Source organism: Stigmatopora argus, chromosome 20 (genome assembly GCF_051989625.1).
Source record: "Stigmatopora argus isolate UIUO_Sarg chromosome 20, RoL_Sarg_1.0, whole genome shotgun sequence".
NCBI classification, from domain to species: domain Eukaryota; kingdom Metazoa; phylum Chordata; class Actinopteri; order Syngnathiformes; family Syngnathidae; genus Stigmatopora; species Stigmatopora argus.
In genome coordinates, this window is record NC_135406.1 from 2,832,976 (window position 1) to 2,858,386 (window position 25,411).

The 25,411-nt window shown below is 52.9% G+C and overlaps 2 protein-coding genes across 5 annotated transcripts in view; one reads left to right on the top strand and one right to left on the bottom strand.

Moving 5' to 3' along the window:
- LOC144065698 (pyruvate carboxylase, mitochondrial-like) overlaps positions 1-25,411 on the bottom strand; it is a 74,890-nt gene that overhangs the window by 22,497 nt on the left and 26,982 nt on the right. For all 3 annotated transcript variants that reach the window (XM_077588692.1, XM_077588695.1, XM_077588693.1), the window contains exon 12: positions 23,061-23,243. In XM_077588692.1, coding sequence (XP_077444818.1) covers positions 23,061-23,243 — 183 coding nt within the window. The remainder of the gene's footprint in view (positions 1-23,060; positions 23,244-25,411) is intronic.
- Positions 2,755-20,419, top strand: LOC144065700 (leucine-rich repeat and fibronectin type-III domain-containing protein 4-like). 2 transcript variants are annotated; one of them, XM_077588706.1, is made up of 8 exons: positions 2,755-3,428; positions 3,910-4,410; positions 12,273-12,851; positions 12,935-13,097; positions 13,172-13,342; positions 13,726-13,887; positions 14,004-14,654; positions 18,207-20,419. In XM_077588706.1, exons 3-8 carry the CDS (start codon positions 12,299-12,301, stop codon positions 19,462-19,464), a joined length of 2,958 nt encoding a protein of 985 aa, XP_077444832.1. In that variant the 5' UTR covers positions 2,755-3,428; positions 3,910-4,410; positions 12,273-12,298; the 3' UTR covers positions 19,465-20,419. The 2 variants fall into 2 exon arrangements, with proteins under 2 accessions (XP_077444832.1, XP_077444833.1); XM_077588707.1 differs by lacking the exon at positions 2,755-3,428 and having other exon boundaries at positions 3,817-4,410.

A 25,411-nucleotide genomic window follows, 5' to 3' on the forward strand; every position in this document is an offset into this window, starting at 1 on the left:
CATCTTGACGCCTGGCAAACAACCGCTATGGCAAAAAGACCAACGACTCGGACGTTTGGTCGAAAGACGTTTGGTCCCTGGACGTTTAGTCGACCGGACGTTTGGTCGACTGGACGTTTGGTAGAAGGGACGTTTGGTAGAGTTTGGTAGGACGGACGTTTGGTTGCCGGGTTGTTACTGTTGAAACCAGCTCTAAAAATTATAATCATGAGAGAGAGTGAGTTTAATATTTAAATATCTAGTATCGAAATATCAACAGTAAACTCTCATTTGACAGCGAGCAAACCTGCCGACCAAACGTCAGTTCTACCGGAGGTCGGTTCTACCGGAGGTCAGTTCTACCGGAGGTCGGTTCTACCGGAGGTCGGTTCTACCGGAGGTCGGTTCTACCGGAGGTCGGTTCTACCGAAGGTCGGTTCTACCTAAGGTCCGTTCTACAGAAGGTCCGTTCTACCGAAGGTCCGTTCTACCAAACGTCCTTTCTACCAAGCGTCCGTTCTACCAAACGTCCTTTCTACCAAGCGTCCGTTCTACCAAACGTCCTTTCTACCAAGCGTCCGTTCTACCAAATGTCCAGGGACCAAACGTCCGGGGACCAAACGTCTTTCGACGAAACGTGCGGTCACGATGGCAAAAAGACCAACGACTCTGGCACCCCCGTGCACGCATTTCAAAGGGCTTCACTACACTTTCTATTGACTGCAAGAAAAATAGTCATTGAAAATGTAAAAGCCGGGTCGACATTAACACTTTCTTTCTGCCTCCCGTCCGATCGTAAATTCTGCCAGCGCATCACGCACAGCAGCTCGCATTCGGTTGGCGTCTGTGATTTCCCAAAGCGGGCCGCCATCTCCCTCAAGTCATTTCTTCTCTGAGATGGGAGCGCGCGAGGGGAGCTTAAGCAGCAGCTCAAGCAATGCGGACAAACGAGGGCCGCTGCGTTTTTTCTTGTACTTCATTGAACGCTTTCCCGGTGGCGCCACTAAGCGGCTAATCGTTAGCGGAGCCGAGGCGCGACACATGAATAAAGCCTGCTGATATTCCAGCAGCACCTGGACGTTGGCGGCGAAACGTTCCGCAATGACAACGAATCAAATCGTGACGCACGCTAAACTCCAAAATACATTTCTGTCATAGTTAGCGCACTCGAATGTACTCAAGTCATTATCGGACAACGACAGGGCACGGTGATTGGACGCCACACGGCTGTCATGTCTGCCCGTGACCGGACGTTTGGTCGACCGGACGTTTGGTCGAACGGACGTTTGGTCGAACGGACGTTTGGTAGAACGGACGTTTGGTAGAACAGACGTTTGGTGGAGTTTACTGTTGATATTTTGCTATTAGATTTTTAGATATTAAATTCACTCTGTCTCTCATGAGTATAATTTTGAGAGCTGGTTTCAACAGTAACAACCCGGCAACCAAACATCCGTTCTACCAAACGTCCGTTCTACCAAACGTCCGTTCCACCAAACGTCCATTCTACCAAACGTCCAGTCGACCAAACATCCGGTCGACCAAACGTCCGGGGACCAAACGTCCGGGGACCAAACGTCCGGGGACCAAACGTCCGGGTACCAAAAGTCTTTCGACAAAACGTCCGAGTACCTGTCTGTCCGGCCAGGCACCATTCGCCGTGTCCTGGCAGCCATCTTGGGTAGGGCAAACGGTGGTTAGCAACAGCTCTGGCACATCACTTTCCCACCATATTGGTGGAACGCTAACAAAAACACACAAATGCAAATAAACGGGAGCGTCAAGATAAGGCGCGTACACGGCGAGGTCAGCACGCTTCCTCGCCGGATGACGCGGGGCGACGACCCGGCAAGCGTAACGGTGAGGAAATGATTAGGTATCAAGGGCGCAGGCGCCAAGGGAGGTCCAAAAATACCTGACCCCGGGCCAAAATAATTACGGTCCCGGGACGGGGAAACGAAGGGAAGCGGAACCGAAGCGCGGCGCCGCACCGTGCCGCACAGTGCCACGCCGCGACCCGTCTAAGCACCTCTGATTTTGACAGCGCTCCAGACTTTTGAGGGGATAGAGGTTACATGTGTTTAACTTGGAGGCATCGCTCGCTAACCCCGCACCGCCTCGCTTATCTGGCTAATGCCCTGGGATAGCTTGGGCCTTGCATTTTTGGGGTTTTTTCACCTCGCTCTCGCTCGTCTCCTTGGTCTATACGCCGCTATCACCCCCCCCCCACGCCGCCCCCCTCGCGGTCGGCCCCAGAGTAGCTGCAGGCGCTAAGAGCTCGTCTAGCTTTCATCTCGCGCTCTTCATCCGTATGCCCGTCTTGCTCTTCCTCCCGATACGACTAAAAATAAAGCGCAACGTGGAATACGCATAGCATAAAGAGACAATCGGCGGAAAAGTGGAACACGCGGCGACGCCATTCACAAGAATCTGGCTAATGAGCCGGAGAAAGTGGCTAATTAAAATGAGTACTCCTTACGCAAATGGTCCTAAACTTGCCAAGTGCAAAAACATATAATAGAATAAAACCTTTGACATGGCGATTTCTACCCTCTCCTGTCTTTTGGACAAATAAAAGGAGAAATATTCCGGGAAAAAGGAAGACGCAAATGTTGCAAACGAGGTATTACGATTCACGCAAAAGCTTTGTAGGACACGCAAAGACGGCTAACGGGACCCTTGAACTTGTTGACGGCGCCGGACGTCCAATCCATTTGGAGTGGGAGGGGCCAATGGACATTGAGCGGATTGGACGTGGACAGCTTGAAAGCGGGATCGTTGGACGGCGGGCGTTTTATTCGAAGGGACGCCGCTGCTTTCTACGGTTGCCGTGTGGTATTTTCCACCTCCCTCCTCCTGCATTGCCTCCCTCTCGCTCCCCCACTCGCTCCCCCTCTCGCTCCCCCACTCGCTCCCCCTCCCCCTCGCATCTGCACCCCACTTGATCAGTCCGCCGGAGCACCTCGAGCGCTCCGCCTCGCTCCTCCGCGTCACAAATCGGCGTCCGGACCTGGCTCCGGTCTCCTTTTTCCGAGCAAGCGTAAGGAAGAAATACCCCCCCAAAAAAACGAGAGTCAAAGCGGGACCTTGACGAAGAGGACGCGGGCATTTTTTTTTCCTTCCCCACCTCCCCAACCCTGGATCGCTGGGCCATTCTCGCATCCCCCTCCTCCTCCTTCATTCACTACCTGTACTCTGGGATTAACACGACTTAAATTTCAATCAGCCGGCAGCCCGGGCGGCAGACAGAGCGCCGCAGCTGTCGAGAGCGGGGCGGTCGGCGGGAGGGGAGAGAGAGAGAGAGGGCGAGAGAGTGAAGAAAAAAAAGAGAGAGAGCGAGCAAAGAGGAAGAAGAAAAAGAAGCCATGGGTGTTGTTCCCACGCCGACTTGAGAGAGCGCCTCGACAAGATGGAGATGCCTCGGCAGGTGGAATGAACGGGGGGACCAGGTAAGCCGTCCCACTTTCCGCCGCGGGAAAAGGCGGCGCCAAAAGACGCCGCCGTCTTCAGCCTTTCCAAAACCTCGGCGGGCTGAGAGCGCCGTAACCAAAGACGAAGGGAGGCGCGCTTGGGGAAGGAAACGGGAACGCGGGATGCAAATGTTTTGCAAATGCTCCGCAAAAGCGAGAGAGCGCGAGCCATCCCGAGACGGCCGACCGGGGATGATTGACGAGTGCGCCCACTTTTCAACTGTGCCACGTTGGCGGGAACGTCCGTAGGCCGCTCGCCGCCGACGCGCTACTTTACGTGCGCTCGTCTTGTGTGCGCTCGTCTTGTGTGCGGCGAGAGACGCCAATGGGGGTCCGCCGAACATACATCGTGTCTCACGCGCGGGGCGCCGAAGAGCGAGGGAGGATCTACCGCCGCCATTAGGGACGCCCGCTTCTTAGACGTGGACTCTCGGGATACACTTTTGGCTTTTCTTCCCAGGTTTCTCCCCGCGCCGCCCTCTCCCCAAGGTCATCGGCCGGAGAATCGGCAAATGCCGCCACGGAGGTCGCCCCCGTCGCCCGGCCGGAGGCGTTCCGGGAATTAGACGCCACCCGCGCCGGGGGGGAACGGACATGAGTGGCCGGTACGGAAGAGGCGGCTGCCTCCCGGATTTCCCGTCCTGGCGGAAGTCGGGCCTCCGAGAAATAGCCGGCGGTTCTTCAAAGTGGATTCTTGGGTTTTCTTCATTTCTTTTCTGGGAATAGCGGAAAATGTACGGCTACTTGGGCGCTTCCTAGGATATTGAGGAATTTGGACCACCTGGACGCGGGCCCGAGGGCTTTCCGATACGGGAATCTCACTCGCCGACAACCTCCGGTCGGATCCGGGCAGGCTAAAAGATCGCAAAGACCCCGGAAAAAGTGTTCTGAATGCAAATTAGCGCCAAGAAAAGAGACAAGATGTGGAGCTGATTCCAGTTGCTGCGCACAGACACAAAAGGTAAGGACCAAAATTGGGATCGGTGACCCCAAACAAGCCCCACCCACCGCCCTTTTGGCGCCTCGACATATCAGTCCGATTGGCTCGGCGTCCACGCGTCTGCTAGAACCAATCAAATCTCGCAAATGCCATTCATCTCTTTGGAAAGATGACAAAATAATGGCCGCCATGGATGTCTGGCGCTGTCCATGGTAGCAAGAGTGCTATTCATCCACTAAATATACGTTTGCGCTAGCCCAGGGGTAGGGAACCTATGACTCGGGAGCCATATGTGGCTCTTTTGATGGGTGTATATGGCTCTCTGCTAACCTGTGTGATCAAATATGGGCGCCGACACTATCTCTTGAGGCTTTTGAATCATAATTTTTCTTCATTTTACTCTTCGGCATGCATACTCTTATTGATACTCATTGATTAGCAACAGTGAAAAAAATATTCTTAAAATAATTCAGACTTTTTTTTTACTTTCAAAGTGGTGAAATGATTAATAAATGCACACATTTTCATGTATTTTTACTTTTAAATTCGGAGTATGGCTCTCAAGGAATAATATTTGAAAATATGAATTGTTTATGGCTGTCTTCGTCAAAAAGGTTCCCGACCCCTGCGCTAGCCAGTTAAAGCAAATAAATTAGCTTTCAAGTGACTCTTTTGGGTCGTTTACAAAACTTCTGCCAACATTTTCTGGGAACGGCTGGGTGTACCGTGCTCCAGCACCCCCATGAGGATAAGCGCTATGCAAGTTGAATGAGAAAGATTTGAAATATGTATAAAAAATACATTAACACGAATGGAAATTGTTGGCATATGACACTTAAGGTCCTTTCCCTTTCGGTCAGGGTTCTCCCGTTGGCCCCTCCCATTCCAAATCGGATTGGACGCCCGGCGACGTCCGCGGCGACCAGTGAGACGGTTTACGGCACCCCGGTTGTATTTGCCCACTAAGGGTGAATCGATGTATGCACATTTAGCTCTCTTGTGCTGAATCATTGAGCATGCCAATGCGCTCGCTGAGTGGCGAGGGAGGGGGGGAGGAAAGGGGGAGGGATGCGGGAGGGAGGGGGAGGGAACTGTGTGTTCTTTCCCTTTCTAGCGCACACACACACACACACACTTACACACATCGGGGCGTCCTATAAATAATAAACAGATGTGTCTCCGTAACATCGCGAGATGGAAATGTCGTGTTATTTTTAGCTCTTCCTTCTAATTTGCACCCATTGACAAATCTAATTTAGGTTGTTGTTTTTTTCTTTTCTTTTTTTTTCCCCCTCATGCTTCGTTCCCACGAGAGCGTCCCTCACCTCCGGCGTGCCGATCGCCATATCGCTTACTCGCCGGCTAAGCGCCGGCGCCGCGTCGGTCGCGGGAGAGGAGATCATGCGTTGGGAGGGAAAAGGTCGGACCGACGCGACTGGGGGGGATGAAAGGTTGAGCCAAAAAGAACGGGGGGGCAGGTCGAGGATTATTTGCTTGGACTGGGAGGTCTGGCATTAAAAAAATGGACAGAATTTACCAAAACGCATCTACGGTTGTTGACGATAGCCAAGATTAGATTCAAAACACAGTGTACGGTCGATTGGTCGCCGGTCTTTTGGTCGTTCGACCGCGACAACGGGCGACCAAAAGACCGACGACCAAAAGACCGACGACCAAAAGACCGGCGACAAAACAAGGTAAAACAAGACGGTCTACGCATCAATAAAAGCCAACAATGGCCATGAGCAGTTTCACTGTGTAGAAGAGTTTGTATGTACATGCGCTGTTACCTTTAAGAAGCGACGTCAGTCAGGGTCTTAACAAGTTCTCCAACAAAAAACAATAAAAGTCCGGGAAATTTGTAGCTTTTCTTTAGCCTAATAATTACTAGGGCATTAAGTATGACTAAATAGTCATTTGCAGTTTGTGCTTAGGGAATTTGAGCAACAATTTAAATGGTAATTATCAATAACCTTACGGGCGACCAAAAGACCGGCGACCAAAAGGCCGGCAACCAATGTTCCCTCTAATTTTTTGTTTGTCTGGGCAGAAAGACAACCTCCCTGAGCACACCGAGTACCAGTGTGAGAGCAACATCAGTATCACACCTGTCATAAGCAGGTGCATGTCTACTACACATAACTGATTTAGTAATAATAAAATGTAATGATTAATATCTCTGAACGGGCGGCCCGGCGGGTGAGTGGTTCGCGAGTCGTCCTCACAGCAAGAAAAAAAAATGGGGATTTTATTTTGTGCGCTCCATATGATTTGCTGTGCGCAGAGAAGACGAGTAGTGCGCAATTGCGCACGCGCGCAGCTTAGAAGGAACATTGCGGGCGACCAATCGACCGTGTACCCAAAACACAACGCAGTTACGCTAAGGATTGTTATTGCGTGTAACGTAAACATTACCGTCATTAACAATGAGTACGCATTGAAGTACTCCAGTCATGCTTTGGGAAACGTGTGGCTATTTACAAAAGTGGTTTGTGGAATTTTCCACTCAAATTGACACTCCGTTGTTCAACGGAACGCGGCTAACAATGGCAAAGTGCTGCTCCATTGGTTGCGCTCGTGCTTTTCAATGGGCATTTTTCTTAGCCACGCGATTGGACGTGAATAGCGCCGAAAGACTGTGGCGTTCTGGCAGACGACGAACGGGCAGCCCTTTGGATCGGAGGTCCGCCCCCGGGCAAAAGCCGAGTCGCAGGGAGGGCCGGTTTGTGTGACTACGGCGGGGTCGAGAGGATGACTAATTAAAATGTTAACAGTCTGTTTATAGGCACAACAGGCGCCTGTCGAGTAGAGGAACTGTAACCAAGGCAACCAACCGTGGGTGACAGGCGGAGGGATGCGATTAGGGGAAGGGGGCGACGGCAAGGCTGTGGGGGGTGGCATGGGGAGGCGAGGGGGCCGCTGCCGTGCATGCTGGGAGGCCAAAAAAATAAACGCCACTGACGTGAGCCATTCTTTGCAGAGGATAAAGACTGGGCGCCTATCCGCTTTGAGTAAATAGGGAGGGTTATTTTGGGATTTTTCGCATTTGCTCGCCACTTTCTCCCATGTTTTGTATTTGCTAACAACGGTCCGTCGAAGGGCCTCGATGGCGATCGGCGAATCGTCGGCGTTCTTGCTCGCTTTACTTTTGTCGAGCTGTAAACGACTTGTGCTGTCAGCAAATCAGGGTCCATAAAATTGGCCCTGCGGGGGGCCGATTGAGCGCCTGCCTTGATTTGGAGCTTTTAGCCAATCCGCTAAACACCAGCCGGTCGGATCCGACGGCTTTTCGCACAAAAGGCTGGATATCAAATAACGGAGACAAAAACAAGGGAGGGAAAGCGAGAGCGCTTCGTTGGCGAGGACGCCATTTAAGAAGTCCGACATTTTTTGGAATCGCCGCTAAGCTAACAACGGTCCGGCTCCTTCCGCGAATGTAAATCTCTCACGCGTACAGTTTGCCGACACGCCACCTAAGACACGGTCGATTGGTCGCCGGTCTTTTGGTCGCCGATCTTTTGGTCGCCCGTAAGGTTATTGATAATTACCATTTAAATTGTTGCTCAAATTCCCTAAATACAAACTGCGAATGACTATTTAGTCATACTTAATGCCCTAGTAATTATTAGGCTAAAGAAAAGCTCCACATTTCCCGGACTTTTATTGTGTTTTGTTGGAGAACCCTGACTGACATCGCTTCTTAAAGGGACAACGCATGTACATACAAACTTTTATACACTCAGTGAAACTGCTCATGCCCATTGTTGGCTTTTATTGATGCGTAGACCGTGTTGTTTTACCTTGTTTTGGTCGCCGGTCTTTTGGTCGCCCGTTGTCGCGGTCCGGGCGACGAAAAGACCGGCGACCAATCGACCGCACACGCCTAAGACAATATGGCGCGTGCATAAAATCATCCAAAAAAGAAAAAGGGCATTATGTGTTCATTAAAGTGGTTTATTAGCCTCTAAGCTAAAGCGTGCGAGCGCGCAATCCAATCTGATACGCCTGCACTCTCGCCATCTGGAGAAGAAGCCAAACAATCTCTGTAGCTCACGACCGATGAAAAATGATGCGAGTCGAGTTCAAGTTTGTGTGTGTGTGTACATGCGTTCGTGTGTGTGTTTGTGTGTGTGTGTAAAAGCACTGGAGTATTTGAAAAGTGGCAAGGCTCGACGCTGGCCGGCGTTTTGCCGCTTAGCTGCCTTCAAGTCTTACAGATGTTTACACGAGAGCTTTGCCGACAGATAACATTGACGTGCTACTTTGCAGTCTGCCGGTGACAGTGAAGCATTACGGCGGGGGGGTGTTATAGCTAGCTTGCGCAAACACACACACACACACAGTCTATTAGAGGCTGAGGTATAAGAGGGATGGGATCTGTTCCTCCCAGATCATGTAAAGTTCTGCGCGAGTGCCAAGAAAAATCAGCGTCACTTCTGCCATTCGCCACTTGGCTTTAGCATCAAACGCTAAAGTGGAATCCTCGACAGCGGAAGCGAAGGGACTGCGCGGCGGTCGCCAACGCTACGCCGGAAAAAAAACATTCTGGACAAAATCAGAGCGCGATCTTTGTCTCCGGCGCGGCGACGTTAAAGCGCTCCATAATGGGCGTTTGATTGATTCTTTCATTTGAGTCATTTGTCCATTGCTGCGGGGTCAATGCCAGCCATCACGCCATCAGCGCCATTAGCGACCACGGCGGTGAACGGCGGTCGACGAGTAAACTCGACGGATGCCACAGCGTTCTCCATTTCCCTAATCAAATGGCGCTTGCGCCTTTTCCCTCCCCGTGACAGTGACGGATGGCGCCCTTCACCCGTTTATCGTCTTCCCATATTTCTCTGCCCGTCCGCCTAATGGCACGCATTCGTATTGGTCCTCCGTCTTTCAACGTTCCCTTTCTTACGTACGTTTGGGGAGATTAAAGCCGGCGATCCGTCCGAGGGAGGCCCGTGTTTTCCCACGCAACTTTATCGCAAACGGCGTGTGCGGTCGATTGGTCGCCGGTCTTTTGGTCACGACAACGGGCGACCAGAAGACAGACGACCAAAAGACCGGCGACAAAACAAGGTAAAACAAGACGGTCTACGCATCAATCAAAGCCAACAATGGCCATGAGAAGTTTCACTGTGTATAAGAGTTTGTATGTACATGTGTTGTCCCTTTAAGAAGCGACGTCAGTCAGGGTCTTAACAAGTTCTCCAACAAAAACCAATAAAAGTCCGGGAAATTTGGAGCTTTTCTTTAGCCTAATAATTAATAGGGCATTAAGTATGACTAAATAATAATTCACAGTTTGTATTTAGGGAATTTGAGCAACGATTTAAATGGTAATTATCAATTACCTTCCGGGCGACCAAAAGACCGGCGACCAAAAGATCGGCGACGAAAAGACCGGCGACCAATCGACCGTGTACCCGCAAACGTGGGCTTGGTGGGCAACTCCATTTACAATTTCGATAATATAAAAGGCTTGGAGCGATATTCAGCATGGAAATACGCTAACACGACAAAGTATGCTAATCCGTTGTCGTGGTCGGGGCGACCAAAAGACGGCGACCAAAAGACTGGCGACCAATCGACCGCACACGGAAACGAAATCCTGGTGGAGCTGCGAATAACGCAGATCGCACGATTCTTTCAGATGTGAAAGTACGGCGATATGGTCGATCGGGCCCGGCGTCAGGACGCCCGAAAACCGTGGCCATAGCCCCGCCCCTACGTGGCGGAGGGGAGAGAAAGTTGACAGGCGGCTGACAAAGAAGCCACAGTATCAAAAGGATGAGTAGGCCTCTTTGCGCACGACTGCCACAACAAGAGGCTACGTGGGCGTTGTGTTCTTCCTCGCCCGGAGAGAGAGAGAGAGAGAAAGAGGGCGAGAGAGAGAGCGAGAGAGAGAGAACGAAAGAGAGAGCGAAAGACAGAGCGACTTTCTGTCGGCCTCACTATAATTACCAGCGTGTGGGAGACTGTTGTGCTACGCTCGCCGTGCATACAAAGGCACAATTAATATCGAGGGCAACGCGTGATTGAAATAATTCCACTTTAAAGGCGCGCCTCGGCATATCGCTTCTTTCCTTTTACTTGACGACGCGCTTATTTGCGGATCACAATAAGTGGCTTGCGCCGTGAATTGCGCTTTATCGATACCGCGCCGGAGTCCATTAGGGACCGTTGGCATTTAGGAAGGCGGCGACCGCCACGGCAGAGGATACAAGCATGCAAATAGGAAGGCGCAAACACACTGTGAATTAAGGGAATACATTTTCGTTGGCGTTTAATAAGGGCTTGACATTTTTAGTCCTCGGCGGAGAGGAGCAGATTGACGGCAAAGGAAGTTGAGTGCTAAAGTGCCGCGGGTCGGCGAGGTGACGGAAAAAAGCCCCTTCGATCGCGCAGGTTGGATCGAAATACGTCAATTGGAGGGGAGATGGATCGGGTTTAAGTGGCGTCAATAGGGGGGCTAAATGTGCAAAGTCAGTTTGCGTCCCCATTAAAAAAATCCCGGTTTTAGCGTTTTTTTTTTTTATGCACCGATCAAGTGAGAACTTCCGACGACCAAAGTATTTCACTTTACTTGACAAATTTGAGCTAACTTGTCATTTCACCAAACAAGTATCCATCGTGCTTGCGTTGACAGAGACGCTAGCCAAACGGGATCAAGCTAGCCGGATAAGTGCTCACCGAAAGGCCCAGGTGTAGAAAAGACCGTGACCGGACGATTCGCCGAAAGACGAGGGGCGAGCGCTTCGGCGAAACGTCCGTTCCGCGAACTGTTTGTCGGCCAAACGTCTTTCGGCGAATTGTCCGAGCACCACAAAAGACACATGGGAAAATCGATTAGCGGAGCGACGAGCCCGAGTACGAAAAGGAACGGGTCGGCAAAGAGCGGCTGACCAAAGACGGCGAGCCACGAGGCGCGGGGGTAAAGATCGGCCGCAATCAAAGAACACGAGCGATCCGCCGCCATCTTCGGGTTGCCTCGAGGGCAGACGAGACAGCGGCGAACTGACCGGGACACTGTGGCGGCGGCGCTCGAGGCGCCACGTCGCGGCTTTTCCGCGGAGCCGAGTGAGCGAATGACAAAGAACGACGAGACGATGATCACAAGCACTTTTTAGCGCCATTCGGCTCCCGAGTCGTAAACGTAGCGTCATCGGAGATGAAATGGGCGTCTTTACACTGGCGTGGCGTTTTTATCGCTTTCCTTCTACAGTAGCAAAATGAGTGATTTCTATCCCCGCAAGCAAATGAGTAGACATCAAACAAACGGCGCCTCGCTCTTTGTTATGGACGCCGCCGGGACGTCTTAAATCTCGAGGCTTTCCGGCTCTTTAGTGGACGCCTTCTCGTAAGAAGCTCCGTCGCCGGCGTCGTAAATCTTCCGACGCGGCTAAAGACTCCCAAATAAGACGGCCAGGACGGCGATCGGTCTCCGGGTTTCGCGCGTAACGAACCGCTCGGTCGGAGAACAAATGGCGACGGTCCAAGTGACCGTCTGTTGGCAGATCTCAATTTTGCGCTCTAGATCCACGTTGCTACGGCAACCCCTCAGCGTGAAAAGCGGCGCCAGTAACTCATCTGCGCCTCGTCACGGCACACGTTGTCGTTTCGGGTGTCGTCGCCGTCGAAATGTTTCGGACGAGACGACTGACCCCGTTGGCTTCCCTGACCCGCCGCTTTAAGTGGCGATAAAACACGGCTAATCCCCATTTTCAGGTTCCTAAGTAACGGTTACTATAGGGACCGTCTCATGTTCATTCTGGCGGGATGGCGTGTCAAAGCCTTGCAGACCGCGCACAATGGCTAGCACTAGTCGCTACAAGGCCAGAATGCACTTTTTTCATGGAATCGTCCTGAAAAGGCTTTCTGTTTTTCTTCAGGTCTGTGGATAGCCTGGCTTTCTACCATGCCTGCCGCCCCTAGCGTGAAGCCGAGCAGACACGAACGCCGTCCCGACGTCCGTCCCCGCCCGGAGAGGCATTGCGCCTTTCCTCCATCCGTCCCCCGGCTGCCCGAACCCGTCCGGCCGGCGTCGCCGCCGTGGCCCCTGCCCTCGGCGTCCCATTTGGTCCCTTGCCCCTGCCCGGGAAGCTCCAAAAGAACCCTAACGGCTCTTCACTGGCTGACTCTGGTCACATGCTGCCTGCTCCCCTCTCCGGGCGGCGCGGGGGAGACGTGGGGGGTGGTGTCGGCCTGCCCCTTCCACTGCGTGTGCCGGAACCTGTCGGAATCCCTCAGCACGCTGTGCGCCGACAAGGGTCTCCTGTTCGTGCCTCCGCACGTGGACCGGCGGACGGTGGAGCTGCGCCTGGCCGACAACTTCATCACCCAAGTGGGCGGAGAAGACTTTGTCAACATGAGCGGATTGGTCGATTTGACTCTGTCCAGAAACACCATCCACCTGATCCGGCCCCTGGCCTTCGCCGACCTGGAGAGTCTGCGCTCGTTGCACCTGGACGGTGAGCGGTGGCGGAACTACTGGTCAACGTGACTGGAGCTCTGACCGGCCCCGACCGGTTCTGACCAGCGCTTTTCTTTCCAGGCAACCGTCTGACGGCGGTGGGCCCCAGGGACCTGGCGGGATTGGTCAATCTGCAACATCTGATCGTCAACAACAATCAGTTGATCAGAGTGTCGGAGCAAGCCTTTGACGACTTCTTGCTGACCTTGGAGGATCTCGACATGTCTTACAACAACCTCCAAAAGTAAGCTTTGCGCAGACTTTGTTTGGCGGTCGGGAGTCGACGCGGTTCCACAATGATCCGTTGGGTTTCCGCAGGGTGCCGTGGGAATCCATTCAGAACATGGCCAGCCTGCACACGCTAAACCTGGACCACAACCTGATAGACCACATCGCGGAAGGGGTCTTCGGAGAGTTGTACAAGCTGGCCAGGCTGGACATGACCTCCAACCGGCTCAGGACCTTGCCGCCAGACCCCCTCTTTGCCAGGTAAGGCGACTACGGACTATGGATGTCATTCGAAGCGGGCTTTGCGTGGGATGCGTCGAAGGCCTTTTGAGTCTCGAGATGGCATTTGGAGACGAGAAACGGCGACTATTGATCGCGAGTTTCAAAAATGAAAAAGCCGTCAAGCTAACAGACGGACGGGCTGAATGGATTTTTTTCAAGCTATTCAAGAAAGATTGCATTCTTTCAGGCAGAGGATGAGTAAGTGCACATTGAGGATTGGTTGGGAATCATTAAAAAGCTCAAAATGACCAATCTAAGTAAGACAAGTTCAAATACGTACGAGCGTTGCTGGAGAAATCCTCCGGCCGAACGCCAACGGTCTTTTGGAAAGCTCTCCGACCGACTAAAACTAAACTTCCCAGGTCCCAAACGGGCGCGATAAGCCCCACCCCTTACAACGCCATCATCAGTCTGAATTTCGGGGGAAATCCGCTGCACTGCAACTGCGAACTGCTTTGGCTCAGACGGCTAATCCGCGGTGACGACATGGAGACCTGCGCCACGCCGCTCCACCTGGCTGGAAGGTACCATGGATACTTTGTTTTTTAAACCAATGTTCATTGGCTGCCATCCACTAGTTTGAATTCAGTTGATTGGGCGCGTGGTGTGCGTTAACCACGCATACCTTCTGTTTTGCCAGGTATTTCTGGTCCATTCCTGAGGAGGAGTTTACATGCGAGCCCCCTCTGATTACCCGCCACACCCAGAAGCTGTGGGTGCTGGAAGGCCAGAGGGCCGCCCTCAAGTGCCGCGCCATCGGAGACCCCGAGCCGGCGGTCCACTGGGTGTCGCCGGACGACCGCATCGTGGCCAACTCCTCCCGGACCGGCTCCTTCGGCAACGGCACTTTGGATATCTCGGTGACGGTGGCCCGGGACGACGGGGCGTACACCTGCATCGCCATCAACGCCGCCGGCGAGGCCACGGCCACCGTGGACCTCAAGATCATCCCCCTCCCTCACAGGGGCGGCGGAAACAACAACAACAGGAACGTCACCAACGGCGTGGTGCGGACCGATCCGGGATCCTCCGATATCAGCGCCGCCGGCAAGGGGGCCAACGACGGCGCCGGGCGCGCGGAGGACGGGCGAACGGGCGGCGCCGAGGAACGGGGCGACGACGGGGTGGCGCCGGAGGACGACGGCGAGGACGGCCAGACGGTGGGAGTACGAGGAGTGACGTCTACCTCGGCCCAGGTCCGCTGGGATTTGGGACGTTTGTCCGGACCTTACGTGGTGTGGATGTATCAGATACAGTACAACTGCACGGCCGACGAAACCCTCGTTTACAGGTCAGTGTACGCCGCCGTTGCCGCCCCCACCGCCGCGCCTGATCGTACGTTCGTTCTACCGGTCGACGGCCAAAACGTCAGAAGACACGAGCGTTTTAATGTCGAAATGACGAGCTACGTGCGCTAGGATAACGTTAAAAATGCGTCAAGTTTGAGGTCCGGGTGGCCCGCCATTACAACAAAACGGTTCGCTTGTCTTTATGGGTCTGGAGGGCCTCCGTTGAGGAGGCCCTAGGGTGAGATGGGAACTCAAATCAAAAGGGGGCGTGTAGAAATGATGGCTTTCAAAAAGATGCTGTAAGGAAATGGAATAAGGAGGAGGAGGAAGAGGAGATGCGGCTATGTAGCGGCAATTTACACATTTGAAGGGCGGGATGTGACTGGAGAGGGCGGCGCACAAGAATCGGGAACCGACGGGAAGATCTGAGATTGACTCCAAACAAATCCCCACGGGACAGATTAGCGTGAAAGGGAAGAACGCGGGTGAGACACGGGCTACGCCAAATGGCTGAGTCTGGGCTAAATGGAGGGGAAGTAAATCCCTGGCTGACATAGAGCGAGATGGAAAAATGCATCTGGGATGAAAGAGAGGCTCGATGAAAGATGCGGCGGCGGCGGCGAAAGCCGGAGGAAGCGCCAGGAAGAGGACGGATGGACGGACAGACGTGGCTGGCGGGAAGGCAGGGCCGCCAAAGAGGGAGGGATCCTCCCGAATGGAAATAAAGCCAGGCCGACCGACGAGCGAAAGCTAAAAAAACTAATGCACGCCGTCTGCGTTCCCATCGGCGCACGCACGGCAATTAAGCGGGGAGAACTAATTAAATAAATGAGCCCACTGAATACGAATGTGAGTTCCCTGGCTGATCAGTTCAGCTAATTTCTCCACGGCAAATAGTCCAATAATGGAGGAAAGCGGCTCACCGCGTTCAAAAGGATAAGCCTCCCCTCCGCAAATGCCGGTTGCCGGCAAAACGTGGATGGCCGGAGTGGCGCCCTATTAGACGCGAGGACTTGTTAAAGACTGTGGGACCGAAGGAAAACGCCATTGTTCGCCGATGTTGTCTGAAAGCCAGCTAGCGAAAAAAAAGGCATTCAAACAAACAAACAAAGGACAATAAATGAAAGGAGACGAGACGTCGGAAGACTTGGGAGGACCGAGGCGGGAAAATCTGTTCCCGGAGGAGCGATAAAGCAATAAAGGAAGCTACACGGGAGCCAAGGATCTCCAGTATTGCTTCCTATCGGGCTATTAACGTGCCTTTGCCTACCGCCATGTCGACCGGAGACTCCACGTATGGGAGATAACGCCAGAGTGCGACGGATCGATAAACGTAGCCGCCTCCGAAAAGGAGCCCGATTGGACAGCTGGCAAGGGAGACGTGGCGCGTCTGCCAGATTGCGACATTCCTCCAAAAGGTCAGCGGCGCCGTCTCGTTTGGACGGCGTGGCGTGACGGGGCCAGGTGGGAGGGCGAGCCCGCGGCATCTGCTCGCCTTCGGGGGGGGAGGACCGCGTCGTCCTCGGCGCCCCACCCCTAAAAAGTTTGCTAGCTTACGCCCCGGCCCGGCCTCCATGTTAAAGAGGCGCCGTGACCTAGCGGCTTTGGTTGAGGTGTCTCCTTAGCTGCCAAAAAAAAGGACCCTCCCCCAGCGGGAACAAAAAATACAATGCCGCATGAAGCCTAACTGACAACGAATGGCGGTCCCGAAGAAAGGGGGCGGAGAGACTTGATAAAAATGCAGCGGCGGAAAAGCTCATCCAGAGCAAACAGGGAGGAAAGGCGAAACAAAGGCCACATGTAAGAAGAAGAGGAAATGAGGGCAGCGAGGAGATAATGGCGGTGTTGTTGTCCCCCCCCCCCCCCCCTCTTTCCCCCCCTTCCTCCCTCTTCCGGTCCCATCTTCCTCGCAACGAGTAGCGCCATGCCGAAACGTACGCCATCCATCTTTTTCTTTGCCGCTCTCGCGCATACTAAGAATAACCTGTTTCTATGACACCAGTTCTGACAAAGGCGTCGCTTCCCCGCCCGCCAAACGACGTCGACATCGCCGCCGCACCCCCCCGCGTCCTTTTGCCGGGATTAAAGACAAGCGAAAAGCTTGGCGCGTCTGGAAATAGCGGCTTTGCTTCACCCTGTCGGAGACGGTGGTTCAAAAGTTGCGCTTATCTTAATTCGTTCGCCGCTAGCTAACTAGCTTGTCGTCATAAAAGAGTTTTTTTGTCCAACTTTTTGAGTCTGTATCCGTTTTAGCCGTGTGCGGTCGATTAGTCGCCGGTCTTTTGGTCGCGGTCTTTTAGTACGGGATGAATAAAGTTATCCAATCAAAAGGGGAGGACGCCAATACACATCCGACGAGAGTCCAGCTACGAGGTCCAAACATTTACAACCCAAACTAAACCACAAAACGCTGATGTGTGTATCTTTCCACTCCATTTTCTTCTAATTAATTTCCCTTTGTTTCAATTATGTTTTGACCTTTAAATTGGGACGCTTTTTTCCCCTCACGCGTGGCTTTTTTTAACGATGCGGTCTTGTTTATATCAAACCCTTTTGCACATATTGGAATAATGCATCATCTGTCCAAAACAGATGAATTCGTTCATTGGATTTAAAACGTACGTTTGCAAAATACGTGCCGGCGATAGCAACACTACGATTGGATTTATGATAGCAAAATAAAAGCAGGATGAAAAGGCAAAAAAAAAAAATCGGCGTTGGCCGAGGCCGCCATTTGACGGGGTGGGTTACATTTTCCGTCCCGACGGCGAGGACGCGCGTCGGAGTGAATCTCGCGCAGCCGTTCGGCGAGGAAACGAGCTAGCCGAGTGATTCACGGGCTCGTGAAAGCGCGAGCCGAGAGCGAGGCTACGGCCAAGTGATATAGGGAGAGGAAACGCGAGATGGAGGTAAAGATGGGGCAGCTAGAAAGACATGACCTTGGTGGCTAAATCACGGGACGCTCGCTTGTGGCGGCGCCGGATAATAGAGATGTAGCGTTACGTCTATGTCTGTGCGTGCGTGCGTGTCGACCGTCGGGTTAGGAGGGTCGACTTACAAGAAAAATTGCTCGCCGGCCGGAGACAAAGACGTAGGTTGCTATTTTGGCCAAAATAAAAAAGACTTTTCTAACGCAAAGCGTTTCTTTTCGCGTTTTTCGGTGGGCTACGCGGCGGCGTTCATTCGGCGAAACGTCCGTCTGTCAAACGTCCGTTGGCGAAACGTCTTTCGGTCACGTGGCGCTTGCCGTTTCCAGAAGCTTTGCTTTGGTATGTTTCCTGACTTCCACCCACCGCATTGTCAAAGGCGTTTGGGCGCCACTGTAATCTTGCTAACACCTCAAAGGGCCTCTTAAGAAGCACAAAATGGCCCGACATTGACTTGTGCAGGCCATTGGCGTGCAAGTGGCGTGCCGACAGGAGTCTCTTTTCATGCTCCCCGGGCGCACGCCTCATCAATAGCCTCATTTTCCCTGGTGGCCGGTGGGCCGCTTCGCTAGGCGAAACCGCCCCTCCTCCCCTTCGCGCTTAACCACGAGCGTCTTTCTGTTTCAGGATCCTGCCGTCCACCAGCGACCGCTTCCTGTTGAAGAACTTGGTCTCCGGTGCCGACTACAACCTGTGCGTGCTGGCCATTTTCGACGACTCGGCCACGGCACTGGCGGCCACCAAAGTTCTGGGCTGCGCCAGCTTCTCCACCCAGGACGTGTACCCCGCCTGTAGCTCTCTGCAGGCTCACTTCCTGGGGGGGACGCTGACCATCTTGGTCGGCGGCGTGGTGGTGGTCGCCCTCCTGGTCTTCACCGTGGCCTTGATGGTCCGTCACCGGGTCTGCGAGCACTCTGACCACGCCTTCTGCGGCGCCGAAGCGGGGCCGGGCCTCGGCGCCCGGGGGCCGGGCGGGGCGGCCCGGGACAAGGCGGGAGACGGCGGCGGCAGCCGCTATCGGCCCGACGAGGCCACGATGGTGGTCCTCCCTAACGGCCTGCCCTCTAAGAGGACGGGGGACGGCGAGAAGGACAAGGAGCCGGCGGACGGCGCTTCCGCCCCGCCGCCGAAACTCCCCCCGAAACCCAGGTTCAAGCCCAAGGTGGACCTGGAGCAGTTTCTTTCGGCCGGGGGCGTGGTCTCCGCCGCGGCGGGGACGGAGATGGCCCTGGTGGTGAGGCAGAGGAAAGCGGGAGAGGGCCACGGGACTCCGCCGGACTACTCCCCCGCCGTCTCGTCCGCCTCGCCGCGCCGGTCGCGCTTCAGGGAAGGCCGAGAGCCGCGCCCGGAGCGAGAGGCCGGCCGGCGCGCCGGCTTCTCGCTGGCGGTGCCGCTGGGAGACGGCGAGGCGCTGGCCCGGCGGGCGGCCCCGCCCGGAAGGGACAAGTGGAACTCCTCTCGGGCTTACCAGAGCCCCGTCTCGCCTCTGGACCCCGTCCGGGGGGCCGTCAGCAAGCGGCGCCACTCCCTGGACATGGGCTCCTCCTCCCACGCGGCCGGCTCGGCGGCGGCCAAGCGCTACGGCGCCGTGGGCTACGCCAAACGGCTCAGCGTCATCTGGACCAGGCGGAGTCAGTCCATCCACGGGATGCTGGTCCAGTGCGCCTCCGCCGCCGGCGCCGGTTCCTCCGACACCAGCGACGAGGGCGAGCACGGGCGTCCCTTCGGCTGCCGCTTTCAACGCAGCGGCTACATCCACGCTTTCAACACCGCCAACTCCAACTCCAACTCCAACTCCAACTCCAACGGCGCCGGAAGGGAACGGGGCGGGGACGGGGGCGAGGGCGGCGGGCGCGCCGACGAGCTGGAGGAAAGCGTGGTGTAGAATGTCGGCGGCGGGGGTGGAGATCGGATTGTCTTTAAGGTCGGAAATCCATTTCCAAACAATCACGCGGCATCCGAAGTCACAAAAGTGCAGGAAAGTCAAGAATCCCAGAAAAGCCTCCATGCGAAAAGAACCTGCTGGAAGGTTTGACCTGGATCAAGTGGCGTCACAGCACGGGATCAACCCTTCAACCGGGGCGCTGGTGCCAAAGAACTAAACAAAACGGCTTTTGGATGCCACCAGACTTTTTCAAATTGTTTTTGGACTCGGCCAGACAAAGAATGTGACTTCTACGTACCCTCCGCGGCGGAACTTTAGCCCGCCGTGACTCGGGATTATGGGAACGTAAACAAGGAGGCGTGGGGGGGTTTACGGCGAGATCGATGCGGATTGCAAAATGGCGGACGCAACTTTCCCGTGAGTGTGTGTGTGTGTGTGTGTTTGTGTGCGTGGGGTGTTTTCCAGCCGAGCGCCTCTCTTCCTGTTACACGTGCTTGGTTGTTTGTTTGTTTCTTTGGCAAAATGAAGGATTATGACAGCGAAAGAGACACTGAATTCATTGTTAGCTATTTTTGCAGTTGGGACGAAAAGGGGGCGTGTCCAATGTTTTTCGTTACTCGGTGCCACGCAAATACTAAACGGGCAAACGGTAAAACACCAATCTGCGAGAGTACAAATATATATATGGGATATACATATACGCGTCCAAATAATTGCATTTGTTGCACTGTGATTTTCTTGGGATTTTTCCGGATATTACGTTAAGCGAAAAAAAGAAAGAGAGTTCCATCAAAGATGGAGAGCAAAGTTCGCAAAAAAGGAATACAGAGGATAAATAGGACGTACATAAACGCTCACTTTGAAACATTGCCGTGGTTCCCTCGCTTTATTTGGTTTTGCCAAAGTCTATGTTGTTCTCTTGACATGATATCAATAAAAAAAGACACCTACCCAACTTGGAGTGACATGAATGTAAGAATTTTAGCGAGAGCTTGAAAACGAGCTATTCTGGGTTTTTTTTTGAAGCGTACACGACGTCCAAACCGTCGGAAGCGTGACGTCTACGAGGGATGAAGTGGACTAGATTCAGAGCGGAAGGAAGGAAGGACGGAATGGACGGAGGCCTCGCGCCCGTGGCCGAGGCAAGATGGGGCGGGAGCGAGAGCGCCACAGTCATCGGCCTGCAGCGTAACCAATGAGTAAACAAACAGTCGGCACGCATCAGCGCGGGAAACCACCCGACCCGACCCGACCGGACTGGAGGAAAGAGGAAGCTGAGCGACAAGCAATTTCAAAGTACAGACGCTTCCTCCCCTACTTACGAACATTCGAGTTGCAAACAACGGTACATACGAACATGTCTGCGCATATGGCATATGTGGAAAAATGTTGGGAAAGAGATGCTGTAAGTTCGATTTTGTATTGCGCGCCTTTTTCCGAGTACAGACGCTCCCCTACTTACGAACGAGTTACGTTCCGAGCGATTGTTCGTAAGGTGAATTTGTTCGTAAGTCGCTTCAGTGCTATATTTTGTATTATAATTGATGTTTAAGGCCTATACAAGTATATTGAAGGTTTATATAAGTATGTTTAAGGCTTGTATAAGTAACACACAGTAGGTACATGTACGTAATAAGATAAATCAAATGAAGTTTAACTTACTTTTGGAAGATGTTGGGGTTATTCTAATATTATAAAAACGGGGGAATGTTGGGGTTATTCTGGATAATTTTATAGATGTATCCATCAGAAGATGTACTCGATGCTTAAGGAGATGATGGAGGAGGATTTTATATCATGAGGGTCTTTGTCATCACTGGAATGGGTTTCAAAAGTGACTTCCTCCTCCGTAACTTCAATGTAGGAAGAAGTTGAGGGTCGAGGAGAAGAAGATGAGGGATGATGAGCAATGTTCCCTCTAAGCTCCGCGCGTGCGCAATTGCGCACTACTCACGTCTTCTCTGCGCACAGCAAATCATATGGAGCGCACTTTTGAAACCCATTCCAGCGACGACAAAGACCCTCTCATGATATTAAATCCAGCTCCTCCATCATCTCCTTAAGCATCGAGTACATCTTCCAAAAGTAAGTTAAACTTCATTTGATTTATGTTATTACGTACATGTACATACTGTGTTACTTATACAAGCCTTAAACATACTTATATAAACCTTCAATATACTTGTATAGGCCTTAAACATCAATTAGAATACAAAATATAGCACTGAAGCAACTAAAGAACAAATTCACCTTACGAACAATTGCTCGGAACGTAACTCGTTCGTAAGTAGGGGAGCGTCTGTATTCAAAAACAAGGAGGGTTGACGAAGAAGAAGAAGATGAAGCTGGCGAGATGCAGATGGCGTGCGGCCAGAAGCCGGCGAGCAACACGACGCCTTTACGTGAAGCGCCTCGTTGCGATGTTGTTGCTCCCGGGGAGATCACTTATGACCACGTTCTGCACTTAAAATTAGACCACGGCTACACGTGAAGGAGGCACGGCAGGAAAAACAAAAGGGGGAGGGGCCATTGTCTGGCCAATACCCAAGACGCGCCATCGACTTAACTCTCCGTTTGAGTTTTTCGTTCCGGCGACGGTACCAATGAAGACATCCGTCTGCCGTCGGGCGCTTCGTCGGGGGAGCGTTTAGATGTCGACGTGGCATTTAAGTGACAAGAGCCCAAATGGCTGCCGGTCTCTCCACTCGATAAAAGTCCCATTTTATCGGCGGCGCCACAAAAAAAAAAACACCAGATCGGTTAACGAGGCTGGCGTCCGTCCCGTTCGTCATTTTGCCGCAGTCTTTCCATCAAAGGAAGCTCTGCGCGGCGCCAAACGTAATTGCGGCGAGGGGGAGCGAAACGCCGACTCCGTTTTCCAAAGGCTCCTCTTTTGTTTTTGTCGCAACCCGCCCAAATCCGACCCGCCGTCGAAGTTAACCCGTTGGGGGACGGTCGCGCGAGAGAGGAAACCTCGAAGGAGCTTCGCTATGACGGAGTCTTAATGGCGATGACCAATAAAAGCCACGGGCTAACGAACACTAGAGTTCATTGGCTAGCCAACAAATGACTGCTAACGAGCTCAAAGAAATCATCTTGGGCGACACTCATCGCCAGCTCGCCGCAATATGCTTTGCGCACGGCTCGAGGAAATACGGGCCAATTACGCGGCGCAGTCCGTCATTTCCGCATTCTACAAACCCGCAACCCATCTGGTGTTCTCGCCGACATTTAATCGGGGACAAATGGGAGGCAGGTGGAAGAGCGAATCTACTCTACGCAACACCTGTCTTCCCTGTCCGCTTCCGCGATAAGCAGAAAAAGCCACACAAAAAAACATGCAAATTCATCCAAGCAACGCCGGGCGCCATTTGAATACCTGTAAAATCTCTCCTATAGTCTATAACGGACTTGTTTGAGCTATTTTTATCTCTGCCTAGCATTCACAAAGTACAGTGTTACCTCGACCTACGATCAGCTCGAGGTACGACGAAAATTTCGATCAAATAATTCGCCCTAGATACGAATCACATTTTTGGTATTAAAGCCAGCGCGGTAGAAACGCAGTCCGAAAATAAGGTCTAGGTCTTTCCTACCTTCACCCCTCGGACTCGGAACTCGGCCAGGGCTCGGCTCATCTTGGAGGCGGCGGTGTGGAGGTCCTTGCCGCTGGCGATGACTTTGACCAGCAAGGAGTCGTAGTGCGGCGAGATGACGGCGCCCTGAAAGGCCGAGGCGCTGTCCAGCCGGATGCCCATGCCTTCGCCGCTGCGGAAGACCTGCACGGGTACCAAACAAAGCAGTCAGGGATTTGTCAGATTTCTTAGCGTTTCGCTATTAGAGCCGTTGTCGAGAGCTAGCTAAAAGCGTCAGTGACGCTGGAATTGGACGCCCTGAAATTCGCCGCTTTGGAGCTTTCTTTTGGCCAAGTTTACCGAATGACGGAGACGGAAGCGCGGTGATAGGTTCACCAATAGATAAGCTTTAAGATAAGGGAGACATCGGAGGCATAATCTGCTTTATTTTGCAAGAGAGAATCGATCCTGACTCGCCTTCGTCCCAGATCATTCTAAAGAACCGAATCCTCTCCTGCCCATTTAATTGCATTAGAGTCAAAACAATTAAGGTTATCTATACAAAACAATTGCAATTAAGGTCAGAAATCAAGAACAATTGCATACAAATTAAAAGAAGCAAACATCCATAATCAATTTGAGCAGAGATTTAAATGGTAATTATCAATAACCTTCCGGGCGACCAAAAGACCGGCGACCAAACGACCGGGTACCGTCAACGGTAGCCATTAAAGGCGAAAAGGCGCGTTTGCTCAAGTCGAATTGGTCCGGCCCCCTTTTTTTGGAAATTGGCCAAAGAAAATCATACTGGTTGACTGCGTTTCGTTTGCAGAAAATGCGACAGACAGAACGGTGCCTTGGAGCCACGGTCAGCCATCTCTGCCCTTCTCCCCTTTCGTCATTCCAAATTGCCGTGGATAAAAAGCGGGAGCCCGAACCGCGCGCTCGCCGGCGGGGGGGTGACGTGGAAAATAAACCCGACTTGCGCTCGGCCCAGACGTAAAGCCTCCGACGATCGTCGCCGCCCGGAGTTAAGAGTCGCCCCATCCGCGGCCTTTGTCGGAGCGGACGCTCGGGATGGAGCGTGACTGCCAAAATCGTTAGCGAGTTAGCGCGCTAGTCAAGTCGGCCGTGCGTGATGGCGACGGCGTAAAAGCCCGGCGACTCCCTTAAGAGCCGTTCTCTCCAAACAGAGAGCAAATGAGAATGGCGGCGGCGGCGTCGCATTCGAGTGAGGAGAGCCAAATAAACACTGCGGAAAAGGCAGTCATGCATTTTTAAATAAGCGGCGCGTACGCACGCAGGCACTTTGGCAAAAAGTGCGGCTTGAAGGAAAATCGCCGTCTCGTCCTGTCAGGATTTTAAATCAAACGCACGGCAAGACAGATGCTTGCCGTTCCACTTTAACGCACACGCGCTGCTTGTATATGGTCCACGTAATCGGACCTGAAGCCGCTGCGGCACCCCCTCGGCAGGAAGAGGCCAAAACTTGTTTGTACAACGCAAAGATTTAGAGAAATCTGTACCAATTGGCACATTGTTATTTGGATTCAGATAGTATCGTTAGATGTGTTTTTGTTGGTACTCGGACGATTCGCCGAAAGACATTTCGCCGACGGACAGTTCGCCGAACGGACATTTCGCCGAACGGACATTTCGCCGAAAGGACGTTTGGCCGAACGGACGTTTCGCCGAAACGGGATTCGCGCACTTGCCCCGCCCCCGGATCGTGTGTGTGTACAAGTTTTTCAACCTCGGCCCGCGGGCCATATACGGCCCGTTACAGATAACATTCATTTAGGAATAACAAGGGCATGTACTGCCCCCCGCTGGACATATTTCTGTTCTGCGTGATCTCCAAATGGCTACTACTTTGAACGCAAGGATAAAATAAAAAATATCAAAAATTGGCAACACATTGTAGTACGTATTTGTATTTAGAAATATGTCCAGCGAGTACTCTTTTAGCGCCACGCGTCCAAAAGCCAGGCTCTTAAACGCGACGTTCCGGGTGGCGTCCGATCCGGGAATTGAACGCGGTCGGGCGGGCTTAATGAGACGTTCCTCGGCAGCTTGTAGCCCGCCCCGCTTTAATTAAAAGTCATTCCGCCGCCGTTGTTCCGGCTAACGATTAACCGGCTCTAAACTCGTTAAACGGATAACAAGCGTTCCCGTAGATTGGAATCCATACGACTACGCAGCGACCAGTCCTGCCATCATTCACTCATTGCTAGTGGAATATGGAAAGTTCAAATTTGTTTTTTCACTTCCATAGCAGCTCAAAAAAAAATGTATCCATTGCTGTGATTTTTCTCCCTTCTCCAAAATTGCAGACGTAAATGACATTCTTGCCCGAGGTTGTTTTCCCGATG